General features: G+C 42.4%; 1 protein-coding gene across 6 annotated transcripts in view; it reads left to right on the top strand.

Annotated features, from left to right (window-relative positions):
* Positions 1 to 2,726: 2,726 nt before the first annotated feature.
* LOC147798899 (kinesin-like protein KIF28) overlaps positions 2,727 to 26,403 on the top strand; it is a 50,101-nt gene continuing 26,424 nt past the window's right edge. For all 6 annotated transcript variants that reach the window (XM_087138032.1, XM_087138033.1, XM_087138028.1 and 3 more), the window contains exons 1-8: positions 2,727 to 3,166; positions 4,047 to 4,085; positions 4,614 to 4,684; positions 7,481 to 7,497; positions 8,197 to 8,219; positions 25,644 to 25,768; positions 25,887 to 25,965; positions 26,253 to 26,316. In XM_087138032.1, coding sequence (XP_086994158.1) covers positions 3,147 to 3,166; positions 4,047 to 4,085; positions 4,614 to 4,684; positions 7,481 to 7,497; positions 8,197 to 8,219; positions 25,644 to 25,768; positions 25,887 to 25,965; positions 26,253 to 26,316 — 438 coding nt within the window. In that variant the 5' untranslated portion in view covers positions 2,727 to 3,146. The remainder of the gene's footprint in view (positions 3,167 to 4,046; positions 4,086 to 4,613; positions 4,685 to 7,480; positions 7,498 to 8,196; positions 8,220 to 25,643; positions 25,769 to 25,886; positions 25,966 to 26,252; positions 26,317 to 26,403) is intronic.

Raw genomic sequence — 26,403 nt, 5'->3', positions numbered from 1 at the left:
TTGACTATGGCAAGTTTGCGCCCCCCCCCCTTCTGAAAATCCTGAAGCCGCCCCTGAATAGTATGGTTACCCCTCAGGTCGGGTAGATAATATTGCCCTCGCTATTAAAGTCACGTGACCTACAGTGGGTATTAAATATCAACAAACTCAGCGTCCACCAAAAAGCAAAATGTTTCATAAGTATCATTTACCAACAATTTAAGCCGGTGGTAGTGCCATATTCAGGCTACTGATGTGCATGCTGGGTACTCTACCGTAACGTGGCTGCTATGTGGTTGATATTCACACACGTGATTTATTTCGCGGGCGCAATCGGTCTATTCTCATAGCAATGTCGAGCAATTACTCATTACCTTGTCAAAGTTTTACCTCAAAATTAAATACGTCACAGCAAACAATGCCTGTATGGTGTAATTCCAACGATGTGTGATGTCACTACCTCATTGTCGTTGTTAACTGACGCAGATAGAATTGCCTTTACAAACTCCTTGTTCACGCCCTTTCCCCACTTGAGAGATTCAAAATACACACCCAAGAAATGGACCTGTCCACAATTAGAGTACCTGACATTTCAATCCTGGCAGAATGTTTCTGAAAGGCAAAATTGCCTTTGATTTTGCCTTAATGCATTATTAACGAAGTTTAGTGCAGGATTAATTAATTGTTTTCATGACCATCTTAAAGTCAAACAAATTTGAGCTTCGCCAGCTATTCAGGAAGCAACTTAGCTTAAGGTTTACGCCAGCCCAGGATGTTCCATAGAAATACTTTCCCATTTTGTACACCAACACTTTCCCCTTTTCACATTTTTAATGCCAGTTAAGGAACATTTAGAGAATGCTATTATATTGAGTCTCCATACGTTGGTACATCAATCAGAGGTCAAAAAACTTCATGGCTGGATCTCTTTGCAGGGCAAAATCCACATCAAGGCCAACATTACTCTGACCTAGTGGGCCATTTCACAGCGTGTCAATATTCCGGGTGGGCCGAGCAGGCAATGTTACTAATGATAATCTGTTTTTCAATTTATTATACCCGACCGCAAATTATACTTTCATGTAACTGAATTCCTGGGCACATGACCCGGGGGCTTGTGGGCCGGTAATAAAGGCTTTCCTAGAAGCCGTCCTTCAGTGTGTGCGGGGGAGATGACCGACTAAAAGTGCCCCACGTATGGTCGGGGCGCAGAAAGTGACGACGTGAACAGCTTTAACTGATGCCTCTGAGAGTGTCCTTGTGGCAGGTCATTTGAGGTTGATGTCCACTGGCGTGACATGCAGCTTGACCAGCCAGCCTTTGCCTTCTTTTGTTCCAAAAAGCTATGGACAGAACGCCCAGACCCTCGTCCCTTGGTGAAATTGCTAGCTCTCCCATGGTTGACATCAGCATTCTTCGAAGCTGGACCAAAACTGAGGTGGTTTGAATAGATGAGATGCACGCGGGCGCGGGGAGTGGGTATATTACTGTGTGTTGGGATTGGGATTGGTTCTGGTGTGTAGGATGCATCGGGCTGTCCTTTTGTAGAAACGCAATCGGAGTGGCAAACAGGGTAGGGGTTAGGGCATGAATTTGAATCTGTGAAGCAGATCAGGGTTTGTAATCTTCGTTTGCGAGTTGAGGTTGCGGAATTTCCAGCTGGGTAAACTGTTCCATAAATACCGTTATATAATCTGTATAGGAAACAAACGGGAAATGAAGGTGCTCAATACATCATTACCTTTGACCAAGGTTTAGTATGATCCTCCCTCAAGCTTGTACATTGTACAAAAATCAAATCAATCAATACTTCTTTAATTTGAAACCGTAAGAAATATCTGCGTTGTTTAATTCAAAGTGATAGTGTTACACTTTACTCGACGCCATTCCATGGGGAACTGTATAGCATAAACACATCTTAGGTTAAACATTCTATAGACAGAACCTAGGCTTCCCTTTGTAATTCCGACCCGGCCAACCCATCAAAGAGGGCCGCTTGGATGATAACCTAACTTTTGACGTAGTATACAATGATAAAGAAGCTGTTTTACCAGGGAAGAAAAGTACTTCATCCCAATCCCTGCGATGATGATGGCTCATACTTTAGCGCCCTCTTTCGAAGAACACATTCTGATAAAATCAATGTCGTATTAAAGGGGCACGTTAATTCCAACATAAATATCACTTACATATAACACTCCGTACCTAAATACTTCAAGTCGTCGCAGTGTTGTTTGATCTTAGAGCAAATTTGTTGGGCGTTGACCATGTACTCTTGTTTTGCTTCTTATCAATGTGCATGAGCAATACAGTCCTACTCGAAAGCCCGTAATATCCAAACTTTTTTCGACATCTCATTGTCACTCATTTTGACGTTAGTTGGGTCTCTCGCTGCGTTCGTGGTCTCCGCTGTCTTGTACAATTATTGTCATGTCTATGTTTCCCTCTGTACTTTATCACGAAACAGGTTAGTAGTTAAAAGCAGCCGTGCGTGCATTCCCTAGGGCCTATAAAGTCCATAAATCAATGCAGTATTGGGGGGGGGGAAGTCATGACTAGGGCTACATTTGACACTGATTTTTTGTTACTTTAAAACTGGTTTTGTGTCTTATTCTGGGAAGGGACGTGGTCCGTATGAAAATATTAGGATTTAAAAGCAAAACGAGGGCGCTATTCACTCGCTTCCGTGCTATCGCCTGTGCGCTTGTCTTAATACTGACTTAGTGACGTCATCCTTGTCAGCCAGTTGCCTGGGAAGCGAGAACACTGTCGGCGACTGATGAAAAGGAATGCTGGCAATTAACAATAAATTCTTTTGGAATTTGTGTCGTCATTGCGAGTGTGACTGAAGTAAGCGAAGATAGTGACTTTCTGCTACAATGTGTTGCGAAAAGTTACTGATGGGGCTCTGAATTTCCGGAATTTCTGCAGTTAAACGAGGTTGCCGTGCCGTGCAAGTGCACTTGTTGCGACTTGCATAAACACCTGTTCCTTGTCCAACAACAGTTAGCGGTTCAGTCAGTCAACAACTGCAAAAATTCGAGTGTTTTACTGCTAGGGCACTCGGTCTTGTGTGCGGTTCCTGGTGGTAATTTTACCGGCTGAGGGATCACACTCACAGGTACCTGTTTACTCCTTGGTCCTGGAGGAACACAGAGACCAGCAGGATGTCGAGTGGGGGAGAATCGTAAGTATTCTCAGCACCGCCATTTCCTTTGCCTCTATCATGTCTGTAAAGATTTGACTTCTCTAGAACTTAAGAATATCCAGATTCATAGAAACGCAATCATGGGTGGCTATAAGACAGGGGCCAGACACCAGTTTGGGGCATTAGGGGCCCTTAGCACCAGCTGGGGGGGGCACATTACTTGCAGAAATGTAAGTCACTACTGCATGTGATTTGCAACCTTTTTACAACTTTCTTTTTGGGTTTGTAACACTATGGGTTTTTGAATGCAGCCCAGTTTAAACTTTAAGCAGTTACTTCACTTAAGCAGTAAAAAAAATCCACTTTCTCTGTCATACAAGCTCCAAAAAATCTGTCCAAACTGATGTGCATCTATTACTATTATTTGAAAGACATATGCGGACTATTTCCTTCAGTGCCAGTAAGGGCATTGAAAAATCTCCAAGACCAAATTCTCTCATTTTAGTTGGCTAGGACCCAGTCAGTTGCATGGGGGGAGGGTAATTTTTCTACAAAAATAAGGACATTTGTTGGAAAGAGGTCCACATACTGACAATGCTGATTTTCCCTTAAAATTTTGTAACAATTGTGAAAAAGATACATGTCCTAAAAATTGAAACTTAGCTGGGAAGATTCTGAAACATTTACCGAGAAAGCACTTGGATTTTTTAGACAGGTGTCATAGGTTTGTGCAGGGGGCATCAAGTGTTGTCCGTATGTGAAACTCTTTCCCTTTTGTTTTAGCAAAAATTCCATTTTGTCCCCTCGTCCCTGACTTGAGACTTAGATACATCACATGTCCCAATGTTCATGTACTTGTCTGAGCATTTGAAACATGTGATATCAAGTAAATGTGTTACGTTTACTTTTTTATTCTTAGTGTGAAGGTGGCAGTTCGAGTGCGGCCCTTCAACACAAGGTATGTAGAAAACTTTTTGTGTTATTTCTTGAAAATGGTGTAGATCCGAACATTTACACCTACACAACTTTTATTCTATTGAAAATTGATGAAACTGTTTTTGAGTGACCAAAACACAACTACCACGAAAAATACTTCACTAATGGTATTACTGACTCGTGAAGAATTCCCAACATGACGTAAACGTAGCTTGCATTCTCTGATGATTTTTGTCAGCTTGTATGGAACAACATTTGGTTAATATTCAAATTTCTTAGTATTGTTCTTCACCGTTATTTTAGTTTTTGGCTGACGAATCCTGAGAACTTCACAAAAAGAATGTTTTTCTAGAAGTGTCGCTTTTTCAAAGATATCAACAATTTGTTTTGGATAGATCGTGGTTTTGAAGGATACTTCTGTTGCCAACACCAACACCATCCCAGACTAATATAAATGTGTTTGAAATCTAAATGAACTTTGAAATTGAAAAGCAGAAGGTTCAAAAATAAAAGATGTTGACGTTGATGTTTATTTTATTTTATTTTACAGGGAAAAGGACAGAGGGGCTAAACTTGTCGTAGAAATGAAAGGAGCAACTACAAAATTGCACAGTCTTGATGGTAAGATTCTTTGTGGGGATGAGGTTTGAGGCTGACGGCAAAGTCTTTTTTTGCTGAGTGTCAGAATAAACTGAATTCCAATGTGTATAAATACACTAATTCTGAGTGGATTTTTTATTGCAGTAGGGCTTAGTCATTTCGAATAATTCAGTATTTAAAAAGTTAATCTTCCATTTGATAAAATAGTTAAATACATGTATTTGATTATGCATGTACTTGCCATATGTCCAAAATTTCTGGATGGCATTGGGGGAAAATTGTGAAAAATTGATTGTACGAAAACCAACACAAACAGCTATTAATGCTAAAAATAGTTTTGACATGAAAATATTGAGATTTAAGCCTTTTGTGATGACGCAAGTGAACCCCGTCGATATACATATATGTAAATGTTGTAGTCAGGCCATAAAAATAGGATGGATCAGTAAATGGAAACAAAAGTGATTTCTTGGCTCTTGTTGTTGGGCCTATTGATGACCTGCCTTCCGTTTTTTCATAACATTGCTGAAATAAGGTTTTAGAATGCAGATTTATTACCAATAAATTGAATTTTCCCAGTTTTGATTCAAAAAAATGAAAATTTCACTGCCCCTTCTCCAGTGGCAGCACACTTGGGCCCACTGGTGATGGAAGTAGGGGAGCCGGTGGCCCCCACTTTTTGACTGGAGGGGCATGCCCCTCCCCCCTCCCATTTTTTGCAGGTCCTTTAATGGAGTGGGACTGCATGGATGGGCGTATTAATGGCTGATGGTCTCACCACTGGCCCCCTACTTTGAAAATTATTCCCCCACTATTGAATGTGCGCTCTCTTGAACTTCAGCAGACGATTTCACAAAACCCAGCATAACTTTGAACCATGTGTAAGCCTTGTGTCACATGCCGTATTTATGCCGTAGCTGCGCAATATGATTACGTTCGATTTTTCCAAAAGTTGCGTAGATGCGCCACATTTTAATAATATTAAATTTCTTGGATGAGGACAAAAATGCCTTTTACGATGGCTGTTCTTTTCCAATCTAACAGCAGTCATTAAACAGTCGTTGAATCACATCTGCCCGCCATTTTGAAATGTTTTTGTCGTTTCTTTGTCTAGAACTGGGCAAAAAGTTTGGCAGTTTTCTCACAGCCAAACAAGTTTATTATTACCTTCTGGAACAAAGTTGTTCGTTCAATCCCTAATAATTTCAGCAATGGCAAGGCTTAACTGGACCCAATAAGCAAGTCAAACCGTTCCCTTTTGCTTCAATTTGCACTTACTTACGCCACCTAAAAATGACTGCGTATTAAAGTTACCTCATAAGTTGTTGCATAAGTCGATGGCTTACGCAATGAGTAAGTTTCGTGAAATCCATCTTAATTTGGTGCACAACTTAGGCAATAAAATGTGGCGTAAGTGGAGTTACGCCGTTGCGTAAAGTTTTGTGAAATCGGCTGCTGGAGTGCATCCATGTTAGCAAGTCACAACAGAGTATTTTACATACATACTGTAGCATTCCTTGTTACACTCGTTCTTTGCATCGTATTAGTTTCGGGTGAAACTATTGACTATTCAAAATGACAAGTACATTCACACAGTCGTTTACAAAGTTAAACATTAGCAGGTGGGAGCCACAGCACCAGTTGGGGGGGTACATTGCAATTTGACGTTTGTGGTAATATTGATGATGATGGTTTTTAGCGCATAGATGGACCAGCTGCCCGCCGGGGGGGGGGGGGGAACTATGTACCCCCTTAATAATGGGCCTAGACACTTCTACCACATCACCATTTTTTCAGAACTCCAAGACTTTGTTGCTGTGTGATAGATGAGGGCACACTCAATCTCCTTGGACTATTCAAGCCTGTGCTTGCATACAAACTCAATGGGATTCACTTGAGCATGAGGACATGTACATGAATACACATCACACAGCACGACATATAATAATATTCGTCAGACAAGGGACAGAACCTCACAGTATGTGAAATGCATCCTATTGACAGTTAGAATAGTATTGATTGGTCCTGCCCCATGTTGTTGGCTGCTTAGAGTTTATTCAGTCAATCAGGATTGTCCTGCTTTCATTGGGATATGTACAGAGGATGTAGAGGTTTGGCACGATTGTTACATAATCTCACCTCTACACATTATTTACTTTGTTGTCTGTGCTTTAAGTTAATAATTGAGCATGGCAAACTGAGTTTGTTCACACTAGGAGGACACTTTACTAATCAACTGTGTGTGTTTTGGTTAATTTGTCAAACCGTTATAAAAGGAAAAACTGGATAGAAAAATGTAATTAGATTCCTTTTTGGTGTTTGAGGCCGGTCTTTTCAATCAAGCGATTCTCGTTATTACTGTCCTATCTTGCATCAATTTAAGAGTTAACTGTGTACAGAAATCAAGAAATGAGTATTTTAAGGGGTGCCGTCAAGCAAATATTGACCATACACAGCTGTGAGGCCACGATCAAACCTTCTTGTTAATCATTTCGGGAATATGTCTTTTTCATCCATTCCCACCCCTGATTGTGTCATTCTATGATGAAGTTGACAAATTATCACATGTACATGTACGTGTTATAATGGAATAGCTGGAAAAATAGAATGCCTTCATTTAGCAAATTATGAAAATAAAATATATGCAAACCAGTATTATAGACCATTATGTCCCAATGATGAATGACATCTGAACGTGAACACGAATCCCAAGTTGAAATAAAGTACATTTAATGGAAATGTTTTGTAATTTTCATTTTCTTGTCTTATTTTGCATGCTACTCTTCCCCTGTGCCAACTTGGAATTTGCTTCATCAGGTGAAGAACCCAAAACAGTGAGTACTTTTGATTTCCAATGTTTCATGCAAATCACAAACCAACAGGTCCTTTCCCCTTGAGCATTGCACACTCTGGGAAATACAGCGCAGCTTAATTTCTGCTCGGAATTAGCAGATTTGCATGAAATGCTGAAGATGTTTTTCCAATCTATAATCTTTGGTAGCTGACGAGAAAAGAGGATGCCAGCACCTTATAAAAGTGCACATGTACATGTATAGTTTTGCAGCAAAATGTGTATTTCACTGAAACTTTGGCGGCTGTTTCAAATTTGTCAAATCATGTGCAGTTTTGTGCAAGATTTTAAACAGGAAATTCATAGATATTTTTTCAGAAATAAAAGTGACATTTTTAAGCCTGAGTAAAAATCAATACACATATATCTAACTAAGAAGGATATTGCATTATCAAATTATCAGATGAGCAGCAGTGTGGCTAAGGGGGGGCGTGAGGGTCAGTTGCCCACCTTCCACTTGATGTGATCACAGTTATGTACATGTGTATGTCCAACATCCAGACAGCCCCCCCTCCCACTTTATCGTGAACCCCCAAATCCTTACTGCGTCGCTGCAGATGAAATCATTTTGTCAGTTACTAGAATTTGTTACGAAGTGGACTTGTTTCTGATTTATTGCCTATTGGAATAAATCTCTCTAAACCTACTGAGGTAATTCTCTCTTTTTTTCTGTCTGTTTCAGTTCACATTTGATTACTCCTACTGGTAAGTCAACACTTTTAACAGTATTTTGATTTCCAATGGTGCACAAATGAATGAATGATTGATTGGTTATCCTGGAATCAGTACAGTTGCAGTCTGTGTGCACCATATCCTTCAATTTTGTGTTCCACATGAACTTTGATTCTACACCTGTTGGTGATATTGTTAAAGGGGTTGTATATAAATGTACATGGGTGTTATTGACAAAGCCAATTATCAGTTTGTATCCTGGATCTTGCCTTGAAATCTTGACAGCTTCAAGTGCTTTATGTATGAATGGAATGTATGTTGTAAATGACATACAGGGTCTAAGTTGGCTTAGATCAGATTTAATGTTTTGTAGAGTATTGAGTCAGTTGTTTGGGGGAAAGGTTCCAAGTTTTGAAGGACCTTAATTTTTTAAAATTTTAATTATCCTTCTAAAAATTTCACAAAATTTACTTTTTGAGGAAAGGCTTGTCCTTTTTTTGTCTTCTCATTGATGTGTTTTCTTCATAAATATCACTATCCTGAATTCATTTTTTTGCACAAATGATTTCTCTGTCCTTAACAAGTGTCCAAAAACCTCAAACTGAACATTTTTAAAGTTGCGAGTATTTTTTATCTCATGTTTTATGTATTGTAAGGAATACTTCAAAGACCAAGTCAAAGTAAATTACTGAACAGTTTTTAGATTAAAACGCACTCAGTAGTCGTTGACAAAGAGTGAAGTGACAAATTGTACTCCTTCATCAATGGATTGCACCTTGTTTTATGCACTTCATGGGATGTGAACTCTACTGGACATGAAAAACTTAAGAGAGGAAGAAGGAAAAGTGCCTACGTTTTATGATGTATGAAGGTAACATTTACCTCTATGTGCATTTTCATAGAGTGGCTGTAAAGTTTTGCCAAAAGTAAAGATCTTCAGATGTTAGTGTTCACACAAAGTTACCTACTAGTACTAATTGACAGTAGCTGCAGAGTAATAAAGCAGAACTTTTTCATGCAAAAAGGTTAATCAATTAACGGATGTCTACAGGCGTGTGTCATAGGGATTGGTTTTTCAATATTGCAAATAATAACGTCTGAGGTATCTGACTGCAAACCCTGCAGCTGTGAACAAGGCAGAACATTAAAATAAAATGTGATTGGGATGGACGTTTGCCACAACAGTTTTTGACCACCTTGTTCGCAAAATTTCAGTACAAAATAGAGAGAAATTTGCAAAGCAAATACACGTAAACTTCATTGACCCATAATGAGGTTAATACACTGACACCACTACTGGGCTTACATGTAAAAGGAGAACTTTACTCTTGTGAAATTGAGTAAGCTCCTTTTCTGCTACTTCTAACATATAAAAATTTGACTTTTTTTCAAAGTTGGGTGGAAACAGGTGTACGTTACAGAGATTTGGGAAACTATTGCTAGTTTTTCTGTGTCAAGTGGTGTTTGTCTCACATGGTAATATTACATGTAATGTCCCTTCCTTCCCAGTACTTGCAGAGATAGAATTAACGTCTCAAACAGAAAGTGAATAGTTGTTAAAGTGCCAATGCAATGATTTTTCTTAGAATCACTTTTTGTGCATGTTTAAACTCTTCTGCATGCAAGGTATGAAAACTATTTGAAATGAGTGAACTGTTAAGTTGACTTATTTAGACATTCAAAATTGACCAATCTTTTCCTGACAAGTGAGGACGCTGTGAGTGTGATACATGTATAAATTAGGAGGACACCATTCAGTTTGTATATTTTCATGTTCAAATTTTGAACTCCAAATTTGCTTTGAAAACGTGTCTGAGGAAAAGTTACTCGCTGGCTTCTTGCAATATATACTGTACATCTACTTAAAAATGCAATGATAAATGGCCAAAGGAAATGGAAATCCTTGATAACAAAGTATAAAAACATTGACTACCGGTGATCTGTGGTGCACAAATCAAGGCAACACTGAGGTAACATTACAGCTTTGTCATGAATGTGTAAATTCATATTAGCATTAAAACCAAAAAAGACCCCGAGATAAAAATCTTTCAAAAAGGTTAATTGTAACACAGAGGTGCAATTTCAAGGATTTTACTGAAATGTTTTTGTCACATGGTTCCTTAACTTCCAGCATCTCTTGCTTGTAGTGTCTGAGTTCAGTGGACCGCCACTCACGTGAAAATACATCTGCTTCCCTGCATTTACTAGTAAATGTTTATGCGCATGATATCTCCTCGGCTATCAAAGGTTGGGCTACATACCATACTTTCATGCAACATGGGCAGATAGCATTCAATGATTAATGAGGCCAAACCCAGACTTGCTGAAGAGCATTCATTTGTGTAAACCGCTGGCTCAGGACAGTGTTGCTAGGGTACAAACAGAGATTTATACTTGGCAGAGTTTGGTTGCGGACTAATTGCATGACATGTCTGACATGGAAATAATTGTGTAAGGTTGTGGGAATGGCAGACATGTTTATTGTGGGTGTAGACGCAGAGGGTACCAAATTGGGTATCCCTAGCTAACTTTAGCAAGCAACTGAAGAATATTTTAAAGGGCGCAAGTGATGATTTTTTCTTGGACAAAATGCCCTCTGACGTCTCCTGCCCTTGGGCCACTTGAAATATTACACCCCAGGCATTGTAAATATTTAGCTGTGTACTTTCAGTCTGGAAGTCAATACATGTACATGTCAGTATATGGCCAGGTCGTATGCAGGAGCAATAATGCCTGCTTCTGTTGTGGTTGTGTGGAAGGAGGCTTGTCAACAGTTTTTACTGCAGCCCTTGATCAGGGGAATCTTTGAACAGATGGTTTGTCACCGCGGGTCAAGCATAGACTGACATGAGGGGTACCAGGGAAAAAAGGAAATATGTTGACTTAACTCCATTATTAATATGATGAGCATTTGCTGAATTGATCTGGGGAGAAGGGTTATTTTTATTCAGGGGTAATGTTATCAAGTTTTCTATTTTTTTTTCATTTATTGTTCTGCCTCGTGAATTACAGGATTAATTCTGGCAAAACTCTCTTTGATATGCATATGTTCGTGATTAGATGCCCAAATATTTTTCTCAAAGGAATGTAAAAATGAATAGTCCTAACCTCCCACTTGCCTTCCGCAGAATCTTGATAAATCAAGCATAGTATGTAAGTTTGATCCTGAAAATTTATTGAATTTCAGAAACCTTTTTCAACTCCGGTAGCCTTGTCAAATGTTCAGTTTATAATGTCTGCTCTGTCTACATCCCAGTTGTATTTTTACACACTAGTGCCTGGTAAAACTAAGGCTCAGCATTAGTACAAAACAAAGCAAAGGGAAATTCACCAAGTGTTGAATATAATCCCATGATGCTACTCTGGTAATGGTACATTTTGATTTAAAATCTTACTCCAACCAAGGGGGTGGTATTTCTGTAACCTCCGCCAAACATGAATGTAGGCATCATGGGAAAAATCTGTTTGATATGTTTGATTCTTTGAAATATGTGAAAAAAAGGCTTCCGCTTTCATCATTTCTTCAGTAGGAAAATGTTTTATGTGGCCAAACTTTGATTGGAGCGTCAATTGCTTGGACTTGAAATTGTGGAGTTCCCTCAAGAATTTCCTTAAATTCTTATTCCAGAAGAAAAGAATCCACACGTAGCCAATTTTCACAGATTTATCTGATGCAGTCTTGCAGACATGCAGCAGAAGTACAGTTAGTGGATGCAACAGTGGAGCATGCAAGGGGCTTGTTAGTTTAATGAGAGCAAAATCAAGACACTGATAGGAAGATTCTCAGGATGGTAATTTGATTATAAATGCAAATTGAGGACTAGGAAAACAAATGACAAAAGCGTTGCTTTTTATACTGTTTTCCCCCAAATTTTCTGAAATTAACTGCTGTCTTACTCTTGATTTCATCACTTCATTTTTGATTTCAACAGAAGGAAAATTCCAACTTGCAGTAGGCAAACTAAACCCCGGCTATGTGCTTGGCACAGAGCCTTGTTTCCATGGAGATTTTCTTGTTGTGGGTTCTATTCTGTTTTCACCTTTGAGATGAATTGAACCGCTCAGAGCAAATCCTACCTCCACTGGAGTTCTTTGACAAAAAAACTTCAGTCTCAGTGTAGGGATCAAGTTTGTTACTGCAGTGGCTCAAAGCAAACAGTGACTTTGTAGTTTACCCCTAACTGGACATTTGTCAATACAACCCCCCCCCAAAAAAAACCCATTGATGGCTGAGACATAAACTCCTCATAGGGGCCAGTACTTTTAAGTATTGTATCCCGTTGCGTGCAAATAACATCCCCACATTTCCTAGCTATGTGTTGTGTGGTACCACTGTCAGATCCTATTGTCATCCATGGTGTAATTTACATAACACAGGGATTAGTTTGGGTCAGAGTCACAGGTTCTGTAAGGGCCAGCCAGGGGGATATTGTACAGTCCTGTATACAGTGGAGCCACTGAGCTGGCAAGACAATCAAAACTCCTACCAGCTTGAGAGGTTTAGTGTGCACACCACCACAGGTGTGTACATAGCAACCGGGCAACGCTGCATACACAAGTGTACTTGTTGCTTGGTTGCGGATGTGCTGTGACATTTATTTATTTTTTGTTGATGTGATGAAGTACAAACCATGATGACTCTACAAGTGTAACAGATTCAACGGAATAGGTTTTCGATCTGTAGTGTTACGTTGATAGTATGTGTGGGAAAAGAGGAATTGCATCAGGGGAAAGTGTTCAGTAATAATTTTGTGTCACTGTTGATTCAGTGTGGCCATGACCACGAGGGAAATCGGTGATCGCAATATCAAATGAATTTTAAGCACCTTGATTGTAAAATGTGTTGGGTCTTTATATATATGCTATCAGTTTTATTTATCAAAATTTCAAGGTTTACTTAGGCCAAACAAAAAAATAGCTGTGTTTCCGGTTACCCCACCCAACCTAGAAAATCATGGGGAACCTATATCTTTTTATTTGACAAATCAATAAATATAAAAACTTCTGGTGCCTTGCCCGAGCCTAATTTTGTGTACATCGTCCTCTACATTGTATTGTTTGAATTATTTTGGTTTTGCATGAGATGGACGGCTCTTGTGTGTTTCTGTTTCAATAACCAACTGCTTTCCTACGCAATCACAGTGCTGATGTATGTGATATTGACATGCGCATGTACAGTATTAATCTGACACTGACTTAGTGCTACAAATATATGCGCCCCCCCAAAAAAATACAGATCATCATCCGACCCTAATTTTTTGGGCTATAAAGATTTAGAGTAAATAAAATTTTTTACCCAATCAACCACCCTAATTTATTTTTCAGTGTAATAGGAAACACAACAAATTTTTTATTTGGCCTTATACATGGAAGCGAAAATGCAAAATCACAAATGAATGCTTATAAATTAAAGCAAGAAGGATAAAAGCCTCAAACGTCATTCCAAAGAAAATGAAATGATAGACAGTAAAGTTTGGTTTGAACTATGACACTATGGACATTTGAAATTCCTCTTCATTTATCATGCAGAATCCTGATTATAACAGTATTTGTCATTCAAAGGAGGTTTTCATGAAAAAAACTTAAAGCATATTCTTTTGCAGAGCTCACCAGTGTTTTTATCTGTCGTGTTTATATGTCTGTTATTTCCCACATCTGAAGTATCGAATTGCTCAAATCAGAAAGCAAAAAAAAAAAACCACGCACAAAAAAAAAACGAGAATATGGAGCCGGTGTAATTGCAAAGGTGGCATGCTTTTTCAAAACTCTGTTATTTTTTCATTTTCTGAAGTTGACCATGAAAAAGGATTTTTATACTAAATCACGATTTGAAAGAAACCCATGCTTAATCAAGCCAGATAAAGACTGGCCACAAATTAAGGAAAAAACCTTGAAAAGAGCCTGCTTATGATGTATTAATTCATAGAACATTAGTGATGCTGAAGTACATGAATGCCAGTTACTGAGACAAAGTGATCCAGTTGAATTTTAAAGTTCCTGTACACAGGCTGCATCTTTGTTCATAGGTGGAGTTCAGAATGCAAGCACTTTATACAGTCACCACTATTGTGCGTGGGAGACTCTAGGGAAAATCCCACCTCAGTCTGTCTAGCCATGAAAAGCATTTGGTCAGGCTGTTAACATTGATAATAGTTTCAACTTCGTGGGGGGGGGCCCGGAGGGGTAAAGGTGTTTGTGTTGAGGAGAGAAAAAACTATATGTAGGAAAGTCTTGGCTGTTTAGTCAGTTTAAAGTCTTTCAGTACCATTAACTTCTGAAGTGTTAAAGGTTTCATGGAGGGAAGTTTTGTAAGATGCACTTTCTCTTCAACTTAACGCTTGATGCCTTGAAAAGTCCATGTTTTTAAACATTAAGAGGTTTTCATGCTTATCCTGATGACTGAGGACAGTGTTGCTAAGATATCACTCAGCACTATTCCCTTCATGATTTCTGTTAAAAGGTGCGAACCCAGTTTTGCTCTTTGAAACTTTTCTAAGCAATAGTTGCTCATTGACTTATTGCTATGTGCAATACACAGCAATAAATAACCAAAAGAAAGGATATTCAGGATACCAACGTAAAAGAATATTTTGGCAGTTTTTCTCTCAAATCAGTACTACATGGAGGTTTTCTCCCCTGGATGACATAGTCGTGTTCATGATATGGGAATTGGCCTTAACATAAAAACCTGAAAAGGCACCAAAATACCTTTTAATAAAGCAAAATAAAACTGAAAACAAACTTGATTGAAATAAAAAGGCACATTTTCAAGGTTTGAAGTGAAAAAAATTACAGAGCCAATTCAAAAGTCAGGAATGCTTTTCAAAGCAAATAGCTGGACACCACCTTATGTTGGATAGATTATAATTTATACTTCTTTACATGCATACTTGTACGGTATGTGCAAGAATGAATCCACAAACAAATTTTTGAGAGAGCCAAAATTTTTTTTGGGGGGGGGGTTGAAGGGGCTAAAAAATGGAATCTTTATGTTACCTTTTACATGTATTTCCTCTCTGAGGGGTGGGCTAAATTTAGGGCGGCTTTCACATGTTTTGGGAAGAAAGATGAATGAAAATATCCAAAAATTACCTGTCATTATTTAAAGAAAAATCTTTGGGATGGCGTCCCCCCCCCATCCACCAGTGATATTGTACTCGTACATGTTCCTCTGATTTGATCATTTTTCCTTGTTAAGTTTTTTTTACATACAGTGTTATTATTGGTCAGTAATATTTCACATCTGTGGATTGGAAAGTTTTGTCAAGAAAAGTCCTTCCCTAAAGTACATACTGAGTGCTAGAGTGAACCTTCAACATTTTGCTATTGATTCAAGTATAAGTTTTTGACTAATGGTTTAATGCATTACTTTGGCTTACATTTATCTTCAATTAAGAATTGTGACAATGCCAAGTGATATTTGTGTTGATGGATCACCTTCACAGGTGGTGATTATTGTCAGGTTAAAGAATAACCAAAATTGTCGGCAAGCTGATGAGTTTTATGCTTGAGCAAAGTACATTACCTGTGGGAAAGTGTTAAATATTATCATAAAAGCAGTGATTTATTATTGTTGAAATTCAGACAAGTGTTCGGGAAAGGATTTACAGATTGCAGTTATGACTTTGTCATCGTGTTGATGTTACGATGAGAAACTGACCTGTCAGATGTAAAGTGCAAGAAGCTGAATGGATTTCCCTCTCTGTGTTTGGGCTGTTTTTTCTAGGTGCATTTTACTGATTTTCACATTTGATTTACAATGCCCCTCTTTCTTCAGTGTGGTTAATTTGTTGTATCAGCAATAGGGAGAGTTTTTTTTTTCAGAATGTGCAACAACACTTTCAGAAAACTTATAAATGAAACATGGTATCTGCCATTTTTTTAGTTGATGTCTGATATCATGGATTATTGCCTGCCATACTCAGAAATGAAGATGGAGTGAATTTGTAGGTCAGCTGTCGGTTGTAGTGATTGTAATGAATACATGTAGCGTTAACGCATGCTGAAATGTGTACAGTAGTTTATGCAGAAACTCATTTCCTGAATCTTACTAGCTGTTGCTAAGTGATTGCTGCACCACAGGCGTTACCATGGTGACAACACAAAGTGTCTTTGTGTGTAAGCATATGACTAATTGAATGTCAGGACCATTTTCACAAAGGTACCAAAGCATTCCACACTTGAGAAAGCACGAACAATCAACACATCATGATTGCTTTGTTTGTGTAAGCACTAGGTAAATGGCAGATCTGTCCAAAAAAAAAAAAGATGGAGTATTCATAAGCATGGTTGAGTAAGAAACGTGTCTGGTCATCAAATATAAATCACGTTATTGAATGTCCAGAAAGCAAACAACACAATTGACACGAATTTAAGATAGATCTCATATAGCATTGCACTGCAAACAATCCATGACCTTTGTTAACCCCAATGATATTTCAATTAGGTCTGTACTGATGCAGATAAAGGACATGGCAAAAGCTGTGCGTATGGACTTTGAATTCAGTCCCTCATATTTCTTATCAGTCTATTACATGTATTCAATTATCTGTTTACCTTGCATGTCTGGCAACAGGTGAGCTTCATTTGTCTAATTTTTTCCCCAGGATACAAATGAGTTCAATAAATCAGGTCGATTACAAATTGATATTGTATGATGTGACACGAGAAATGACACAGGTACAATGTATTATGGCTGTTTCGTACCTCTGAACAAGTTTTATAAACTAAGCCGGTGAAAAGTGGAGATAGGAGAGGAAAATGGAAGAGAGGGTGCATAAGAAAGGGAAGGGAACACAAAGCAGTCTTACTGACGTAGCAACAGCTCTGACTTGAAGTACCCCCTCACTGGCAAAGAAGGGAGAGGCTGATGGGGACTGTGGCACCCCAGTACCCTGAGCAAATGATTGGACACATGAGTATACGCATCCTTCTGCCTATTAACATGCATAAACCTGTGTAGGTATACCGTGATTATCCAACACAGGGACATTGTTGTGTAAAAAAACACCATCTCTTGTTCATGTGAAGAGCTGATTAGGCTCTTTCAAATACATGTAACAGCCTGTTGCTTGAAACACAAAACGGGTATCGATCCCTGGGAATGCCTGTCAAGGGATTTTAATAACCACCGTCCAGAGCTGAGATGTTGGCACTATCTCCTGGGAAGATCCTGCCCTCTCCAGAGCACTCTGGAGACATTAGTGCAGTCTGGACACAAAGATATGCCATCCAGGAAAGGAAAGAGTTTGTGGCGCCGCGCCCCTCCGACGAAGGCGAGGGCGCCCTCCTCCTCGAGGCGCGGTGCGTCGGACGGCACGCCGGAGAGTCCCTGAGCGGCTAGGGACGAGTCCGTTGGGACCGAAGTATACCGTCCCCCAAGAAAGTTGGTCTTCGTCGAGATGATGGCTAATCTGATTGGTCGAAACTTAATGACGTAACCCGGACAGACCTGACTCGAAATAAACTTCACCTGGACTCCTGACTTATATACAACAATTCACAAGTGGCTGGTTTATTCATCAACACACTCAACCAATACACTAGTAGAGGGCGCTATTGACGGGGAAACTGCGTGATTATAAGTGACCGGACTTCGCCCAGAGCAGCGAACACCACAATTAATTGCGGGCATCCAGTGCCGAATCAGGGACTTTAGCAAGTCTACGGGGCTTGTTGTCAGAGCTGTGCTACACGCAACTCACGTCACGAGATAGCAATGCGCCCTTGCATCGACCGCAAGCTCCTTTCAGGAACTATACCGCACCACCAATCAGCCCCTCAACCTACCGAGCCCCTCAACAGCACACGCACCACTCGGACTTAGGCACAGTCACACTAGGCTAGGTGACTTTAACCCTTGCACAGGATTCTCGACCCTTACCTCAGGATCAGCCCTTTATCAGGACCACTAAGCGTAGCCTACGCGCGCCTTTTATAGCTTTCGCGCTGCTCTGACCACGCCCGCGCACGTGCTCACGTGACTAAGCAGTGACTTCCGCTGCCCTATCGCACAACGCACAAGGCGGAGCCTATGCGCCGCGCTTGCTTAACACACAGCTATGCGCGCCTAACATCTGCCTCTGTTACTGGGCAGAGCGCCATCTATATCTTCGCACCGTGCCTAGTGACTAGCGCCCTCTGTCGCGTCACACAGCCTCCTGACAGGCCTAAATGCCCTCATTTGGATAAGCCGAACAATCTTTTACAACAACGCGACAGAGTCGCAACATTTATTTAACAAGAACCTGTTACAACATTTATTTACCAACCATATTTTAGTAAACAGTAAGAACAAGCGTGAAACATTTGATCAAGGTGATTGGTGCTTATAAAAATATGAAACCTTATTAGAAAGTAGAATGCCTCTTCTGAGATTGAAAGTAAAGAATCAAGTTGCTCCTGGTATACTTTAAAAGTCCTCAGTAAATCAGCTGCTTAATTTACATCAGGTTATTTCCTATCTTCTTGGTAAATCGACTACTGCTTTTTTTTGGTTTTGTTATTATTATTATTTTGCCAACAGAAGGGGGCAGTCAATCAGGACATCTTGGAAATACTTCCGCTGGCGCGTCTCCCGGTGAATCTCTACTCCATCCACATATGTTCGTGTCAGCACTTCTTCGATGATGGTGGCCGTCTTGGGGATGCGTGGTTTCCTCAGCTCAAAGCGGGTACGCCCTTTGGGGGTCCTGGTGACTCCATTGGCTGGCGCTGGTTTATGGACTTCTGCCTGGTGGCTGGGCGTGGCCGGGTGTTCTTCTTTTGGCTTGTCGTTGCCCGGGATGGCCTCTGGAGGGGTATCGTTCTCCAGGGTGGGTTTCTCGTTGTTATGGTCTTCTTCTTCTCGTGGCTTCTCCTTCTCCGGGGACGTTCTTAACGGGGAAAGGGGCCTTGGGAGGTCCCTAAACTTGTCCCATGGTACCGTGAGTCGAGGACTGGGACTTCGTCGGTCCGCAGGCGTGCTTCCCACGATGATCCGCCTCGCCTCCTTCTGCGTTGGTTCCCCTTTATTGGCCTCCTGACCTTTGTCTTGCTTTGGCCCGGGCGTCATCCTTTCTATGTCACTCAGGTTGTCCGGGTGAGCTACTTTATAGTGCCGCCGCAGGTTGTCTCGTCGCCTCTCCCTGTAATTACACCGCTGGCAGGAGAAATAGGGTGCTGGCCCATGGCTTTTCTTATGCCGTAACAGGCCCCTTAGGTGGCTGAACTTCTTGGGGCACCTGGTGCACTGGAACTCCATCTTAGCTCCTCCTACATTATACTGTTGCAAGGGCGCCCTCCGTTTCTTTGGGGGCGGCTTCTTCCTTGCGCATTGATCACATTTCCGGATGTATGCTCTTACATCGGCACTCATACCTGACCAGAAGTACCGCTGCTTCACACGGGCCAGGGTTTTCTTCAGGCCAAGATGGCCTCCCAATTTCCCACCATGCAGTTCTTCTACAAACTCGCGTCTGAACATCTTAGGAACCAGCAACCTCCATTGGACTGAACTACCATCATTTGACTCCCATCGCTGGTATAGTACACCGTCTCTTACAACCAACTGATCCCAGTAGGACCACTACGTCTTACTTGCCGGAGACCTGTGAACTACCTCATCCCAATGAGGGCGCTCCTTCCCCTCATCCTTGGCAATTAACAGCCATTTTGTCGACTCATCCGCCATTTGGGCGTTTCTAAGTCCTTTGCTGCTCACAGCAGGCTCTACCACAGCAACTCGGGCCCCCTTTACATCTCCTGGGCTCGAGGTTGACTTTTGTTTATCTTCTTCCATAGTAGTAGTCGCATCAATATCGGCATCGTCACCATCAGAATCATCTTGCGCATTACAATGGTCGCATTGTTTACAAGGTCGTCTAGACAGACTATCAGCATTCTGATGCTTGGCACCCGGACGGTGCTGGATTGTGACGTCATACTCTGACACAACCTCTAACCATCGTGCAAGTTGTCCTTCCGGGTTCTTCGAGTTCCTTAACCATACCAGAGAAGAATGGTCTGTTCGTACCTTGACCTTTTGACCGTAAAGGTACTGGCGGAAGTACTTCAAATACGTCACCACAGCGAGCAGCTCTCTTCGAGTGACGCAGTAGTTTCTCTCAGCTTTGCTCAACTTCCGGCTTGCAAAAGCCACAACTTTTTCGACACCGTCATGCACCTGAGACAGTACGGCTCCGATGCCCTCTGAACTTGCATCCGTATCCAAGATGTACTCGCTACTTGGTAACGGGTAGGCCAATACCGGGGCCCCTAGCAAACACTGTTTCAACCAGTGGAATGCCTTATCACAAGACTCGTCCCAAATGAATTCCTTTGACTTTGACGTCAAGGTATGCAGTGGGCTGGCGATGCTAGCAAAGTCCTTGATGAACCTTCGGTAATACGAGGCAAGGCCCAAGAAACTCCTCACCTCCTTTACATTCTTCGGGACCGGCCAATCAGCGACTGCCTTAACCTTAGCTGGGTCCGTTGCTACGCCCTCGGCCGACACAATGTGGCCAAGGTAGGTTACTGACCTCTGAAACAGGTTACACTTGCTTGGCTTTAACTTAAGCCCAGCACTTCTCAACCGTTCAAAGACTGTTCGAAGTCGTCCCAACTCCTCTTCTACTGTTCTGCCAAAGACAATGACGTCATCAAGATACACCAATAAGATTTCCCACTGCAGCCCTGACAACACTTTCTCCATTAGTCGTTCGAACGTAGCCGGTGCGTTGGCTAGCCCGAATGGCATCACCTTCCAACGATACAGCCCATTCCGTACCACAAAACTTGACTTCTGCTGTGCATCCTCGTCCAAGGCAACCTGCCAGTACCCTGAGGCGAGGTCGAGGGTTGAAAACCATCGAGCGCCCTCTAACGCATCCAACGTCTCATCAATTCTTGGCACAGGATAGGCATCCTTTATTGTCACCGCATTCAGACCTCTATAGTCGATACACAACCGTTTCGTCCCGTCTTTCTTCTTTACCAACACAACGTTAGCCGCCCACGGACTATCTGAGGGTTCAATCAAGCCACGCCTCTTCAAGTCTTCCACTTGGCGACTGATCTCTTGTTGGTTAACCACGGGATGCTTTCTAGGTTTTTGTTTTACTGGTCTAGCGCCACCAGTGCCGATGCTGTGCTTAACTATATCAGTTCTGCCTATATCGTCGTCTCCTTTTGAAAACACATCTTGATACTCAATCAGACACCCTCTCAATTTTGCATAATCATGTGGGGCCAAATTCCTTCGACTTCGGTCGTATAATTCGGTCAAATGGTTGGGTAGCGCCCCCTCGTGTTCCGCAACCTTGCCTGCCGTGGGCGGAGTTTCCACCTCCGCTGGTGTTATTGTTGCAGCTATTGTTCCCGCACGCAGGACACGTTTCTCCTTATTTGGGTTCAATACTCGAATGGGCACCACTTCGGCTGGCACATCAACCACAGACTTGGCCATTACTAGGCCCTTTTCCGCAATTCGGCCACCTGACTCAACTGGTTCCATGATCATACTTCCAGTCAACTCCTCATACTGACAAATAACCGTTCCGGGCACAATGGTCTCATGCCCAGCCGGTATCTCCGTAGTCCTTGTCACTACCACTTTGCCGACAAATGGCGCACCAGCAGCACTCGTGCACTTAATTCGTTCGCCATTGACACATACCTCAAGTCTACTGAAATCAAGACTACCTCCTGTAGACAACAACCAGTCCATTCCCAACATAGCTGGTGTTCCAATATCTGCAAAGGTGGCTTTAATCGGGTGCACAGTCTTCCCAATTCGTAAATCTAACCATGCAGTCCCATATACTTTCAACGGGGTGCCATCCACCTGCCGGACTCTGGTATCACACTCTTGCAGAGTCGGCCTCTCTTCCTTCGGTAGCTGGTGATATACTGTCATGTTTATCAACGTGTCGGTAGCGCCAGTATCGATTAGTATTCGAAACTCGGTTGATCTAATCGACCCCTTAACAAATAAGCCCTGGTGTGGCCCCATTGCCGGAGTCATTACCGTACTGACTCCAACCTCGTTTTCATTCTTTCTCTTCAAACCCCGTCGACCTTCTTCTGTGGGTCCTCTGCATTCCTCAGCCTTTCCGCGGACCCTCCGGTCGGCTGGTTCTCGTTTCCCTGGTTACGGGGACGCTTTCGTTTCGGCTGTGTGCATTCTCTAGCAAAGTGTCCCTTTACACCGCAATTATGACAATTCAATTCCGCCTTCGGCCTCCGTTGAGGAGGCGGGGTACCCGGCACCTGTTGGTCTGACGTAGCTGGTGACGTCACTGGTCGTGACAACATGGCCCCCATCAATTTCTCCAACTGCTTCGTCATGTCGGCTACACCCTTTATGGCTCGTTCGACAGACTGCATCCTTTCTTCAATGTCTTTATCGATACCTCTGACAAACTTGGCTGGTCTCTCGTCGACTTTTCTTTGTGCCTCTACCTTATGGAAGTTCTCAGTCTCAAGCGCCGCCTGCAATGCCTCGGACAAATTCTTCGGCCTTGCTCGGAAGATTCCTTCTCGGACGTACTGATCAGCTACAGCGTCCATGAAATGATTTTTCTCTAATCGGTCTCTCGCTTCTTCGGGAATTTCCGGATACGCCTTCACTGCTAACTCATGTACTACCTGACACAACTCTTGCAAAGACTCCTTCGGCTTTTGCCGACGATGACGTAACTCTACTAGAAAATTCTCAGCCTGCTGGCCAGGCCCAAACCTCCTAGCCAACAACTTAACTAACTCTTCATACTTCAACTTCCGGCCCTGGAGGGCGCCTTCTCCAAGAATGCGAATTGCATCTCCTTGGAGGCTCGCGGCCAAATACTCGGCCGATTGTAAATCGTCCCATCGGTTCACCAACCGACAACTCTCGAAGTGCCCGTAGTACTCGTTCCACGGCACTTTGCCACTGTACCAGTCGGGAACAATACTTGGTCGGCGGGGAACCAGACCAAGCCTTCCCCGCAACTCATCTTCTCCAACAACTCTCTCCTCCCTTCTAACTGGACAAGGCCCCGCCCCATCCTTTTCATCAGCCCGCACGTTGTCTGTCTTAACACTTGGCGAACGTGTGGCAAAACTCATCAGCTCGCTGTAGAGCTTCTTCTCTGCATCAGGTGCAGTTGGCATGTGAACACATGGACTCTCGTTCACACCCCTTCCATGTACCGCAGAGACTATCGGACTGGACGCCGCCTCTTGCCTTGGAGGTGTCCAATCAATTAAACTGCGCCCACCATCGTCTTCCTTGCAATGGACTTCTGGCGTCTTCAACTCAGTCAGTGCTGGTGCTCTGAACGACCCATACCCTGACGTCTCCTCCCTGTTTCCAGCCAAATCTTGGCCAGGGAGCCGGAATACAACATCCGAATCAATTCTCACGTGCTCAAATGACTTCTGCACATCACTTGGGCCAGGTCTACCAATCGGGCTCGATCCTGCTTCCTTAGCATCTCGCAATGCTGCTTCTAACTCCATGATTCTGTCCAATTGCTGAGCCTTTTCCCACTGCAACAACTGAACCTCCATCCGGGACCTGTGCAAGTCCCCTTCACTTGAGCTACCACTCATACTGCTGTTTCAACCTCGTACTCAGCCGGCGGATCAAATCTTGCAGACCTCAACCAACGAAAGTACCTCCTATCTCTTCGATGAACAAGCCAAACGTACCAAAAGTAAATGACCGCCAACACAATGCAAACCAAAGCTAACGCAATTGATGCCCACAGTAGCTGCTGCATCGACCAATCGAATCACAGGAAACTGGAACTGAAAACTCTCTGTAGACGAAACCTTTGAGGCTGATCCCACTTCTGACACCAATTTGTGGCGCCGCGCCCCTCCGACGAAGGCGAGGGCGCCCTCCTCCTCGAGGCGCGGTGCGTCGGACGGCACGCCGGAGAGTCCCTGAGCGGCTAGGGACGAGTCCGTTGGGACCGAAGTATACCGTCCCCCAAGAAAGTTGGTCTTCGTCGAGATGATGGCTAATCTGATTGGTCGAAACTTAATGACGTAACCCGGACAGACCTGACTCGAAATAAACTTCGCCTGGACTCCTGACTTATATACAACAATTCACAAGTGGCTGGTTTATTCATCAACACACTCAACCAATACACTAGTAGAGGGCGCTATTGACGGGGAAACTGCGTGATTATAAGTGACCGGACTTCGCCCAGAGCAGCGAACACCACAATTAATTGCGGGCATCCAGTGCCGAATCAGGGACTTTAGCAAGTCTACGGGGCTTATTGTCAGAGCTGTGCTACACGCAACTCACGTCACGAGATAGCAATGCGCCCTTGCATCGACCGCAAGCTCCTTTCAGGAACTATACCGCACCACCAATCAGCCCCTCAACCTACCGAGCCCCTCAACAGCACACGCACCACTCGGACTTAGGCACAGTCACACTAGGCTAGGTGACTTTAACCCTTGCACAGGATTCTCGACCCTTACCTCAGGATCAGCCCTTTATCAGGACCACTAAGCGTAGCCTACGCGCGCCTTTTATAGCTTTCGCGCTGCTCTGACCACGCCCGCGCACGTGCTCACGTGACTAAGCAGTGACTTCCGCTGCCCTATCGCACAACGCACAAGGCGGAGCCTATGCGCCGCGCTTGCTTAACACACAGCTATGCGCGCCTAACATCTGCCTCTGTTACTGGGCAGAGCGCCATCTATATCTTCGCACCGTGCCTAGTGACTAGCGCCCTCTGTCGCGTCACAAGTTAAAGGACTCCTTTTTTGCTGAACCGCTTGTGTATGGGTTCCTTGGAGTAAGGATGAGAATTTACATTTAATTTGAAAAACATTTGAAAACGTTTCCATACCTTTTAAATGTTTAAATGTGTAAACTTCTCACCCTTACCGTGGTGTCATTGAAAACTTTATACACAACAAATTGTATACAATGTAAATAGTTCACATAAAGTTCGGGTGATGAAATCATGGTGTTCCTGTGATATGACCGAGCAGTAAAGTGTTCTGAAAATCAGATTACATTTTCCAGGCATCGTTAACGATAAAATGAGCCCCAGATTGCGTCAATTAAAACATCAAACCTCTAAAAGGGGTGGATCCGTATAAATAATTGGAAAATCTCTAAACAAATTTGGAACTTTTGTTTAAATGTTTAAATGTGTAAACGTCACACCCTTGCCTTGAACATTAGCCTCTGTAACTTCCTACACAAAGACCCACTGTGTCCAATGACATGGCTGCCTACTCATCTGTTTGTGTTGACATTGTCCCCTCCCCATACTTGTCTTCATTTTTATTTAAGTCTTGGTTTCTAAGAAGTGAATCTTCAAAACTTGATCCTGAGTAGCAGAAAATGTGAAATGTACAGCCATTGGCCAAGGCAGTGTGACTGACTGTGCTGTTGGAACATCCACGTTTATTTTCATGTCCATATTTATTTACGCTTATTTTCTGTTTCTGCTCCTTTTGCAGGTCACATGATGGCTTCACAGAGCAGCCCGATGGTATCCTGGCTGCTAACCCTGGCAGTAACTATGCATCGCAACAGAATGTCTTCAACGATCTGGGCCAAGGGGTCTTGGACAATGCCTTCCAAGGTAAGTGGAAAAATACTGAAATATATGTAAGTACATTAAATGAAAACAAGGATAAAGAGTTAAGCAGGTTTTACCTCTTATCGCTCTTGTATCTATATGTCTATTGTTTTTCTTTCAGGTTTCAATTGCTCCCTGTTTGCTTATGGTCAAACAGGCTCTGGCAAGTCGTACTCTATGGTGGGCTATGGGCCAAACAAGTAAGTTGTTACTTTTAGAGCAGTCAATAAGTTTGAAAAATAGGATAAAAATGTTTTAGCCCAAAGTCCAAAGCCTCATGAGCGTGAACCGATCAGTGGGTTGTCAATGCAAGTATGTGCTACTTGGGAAAGATTTCTCATTCCAAAAATTTGAAGGAGTGACCCAATACAGAATGTTAATAAATGACTGGTAGAACCTTTCATTTAGGGAAGTATGACAGGTTTGGGGAATGGGCATTTGTGGAAAGTAACCAAGAACATTTCTTCTCATTGGTTTCTCTTCTTAGGGGCATTGTTCCAATCACCTGTGATGTCCTCTTCAAGACAATAGAAAGTGGCGATGGCAAAGTGGTAAGGTTTACCTTCAGTGTTTGACTTTCCTTGCTTTTGAAGTTGGTTACTGTTGACCTTAAACAGTTCACTGGGAGTTGTCAAGCC

This window comes from Acanthaster planci, linkage group LG06 (genome assembly GCF_054643075.1).
Source record: "Acanthaster planci isolate LZ-2023a linkage group LG06, COTS_SCS, whole genome shotgun sequence".
Classification (NCBI taxonomy): domain Eukaryota; kingdom Metazoa; phylum Echinodermata; class Asteroidea; order Valvatida; family Acanthasteridae; genus Acanthaster; species Acanthaster planci.
The sequence above is the reverse complement of the archived record's forward strand: the minus strand, read 5'-3'. Positions and strand labels throughout refer to the sequence as shown.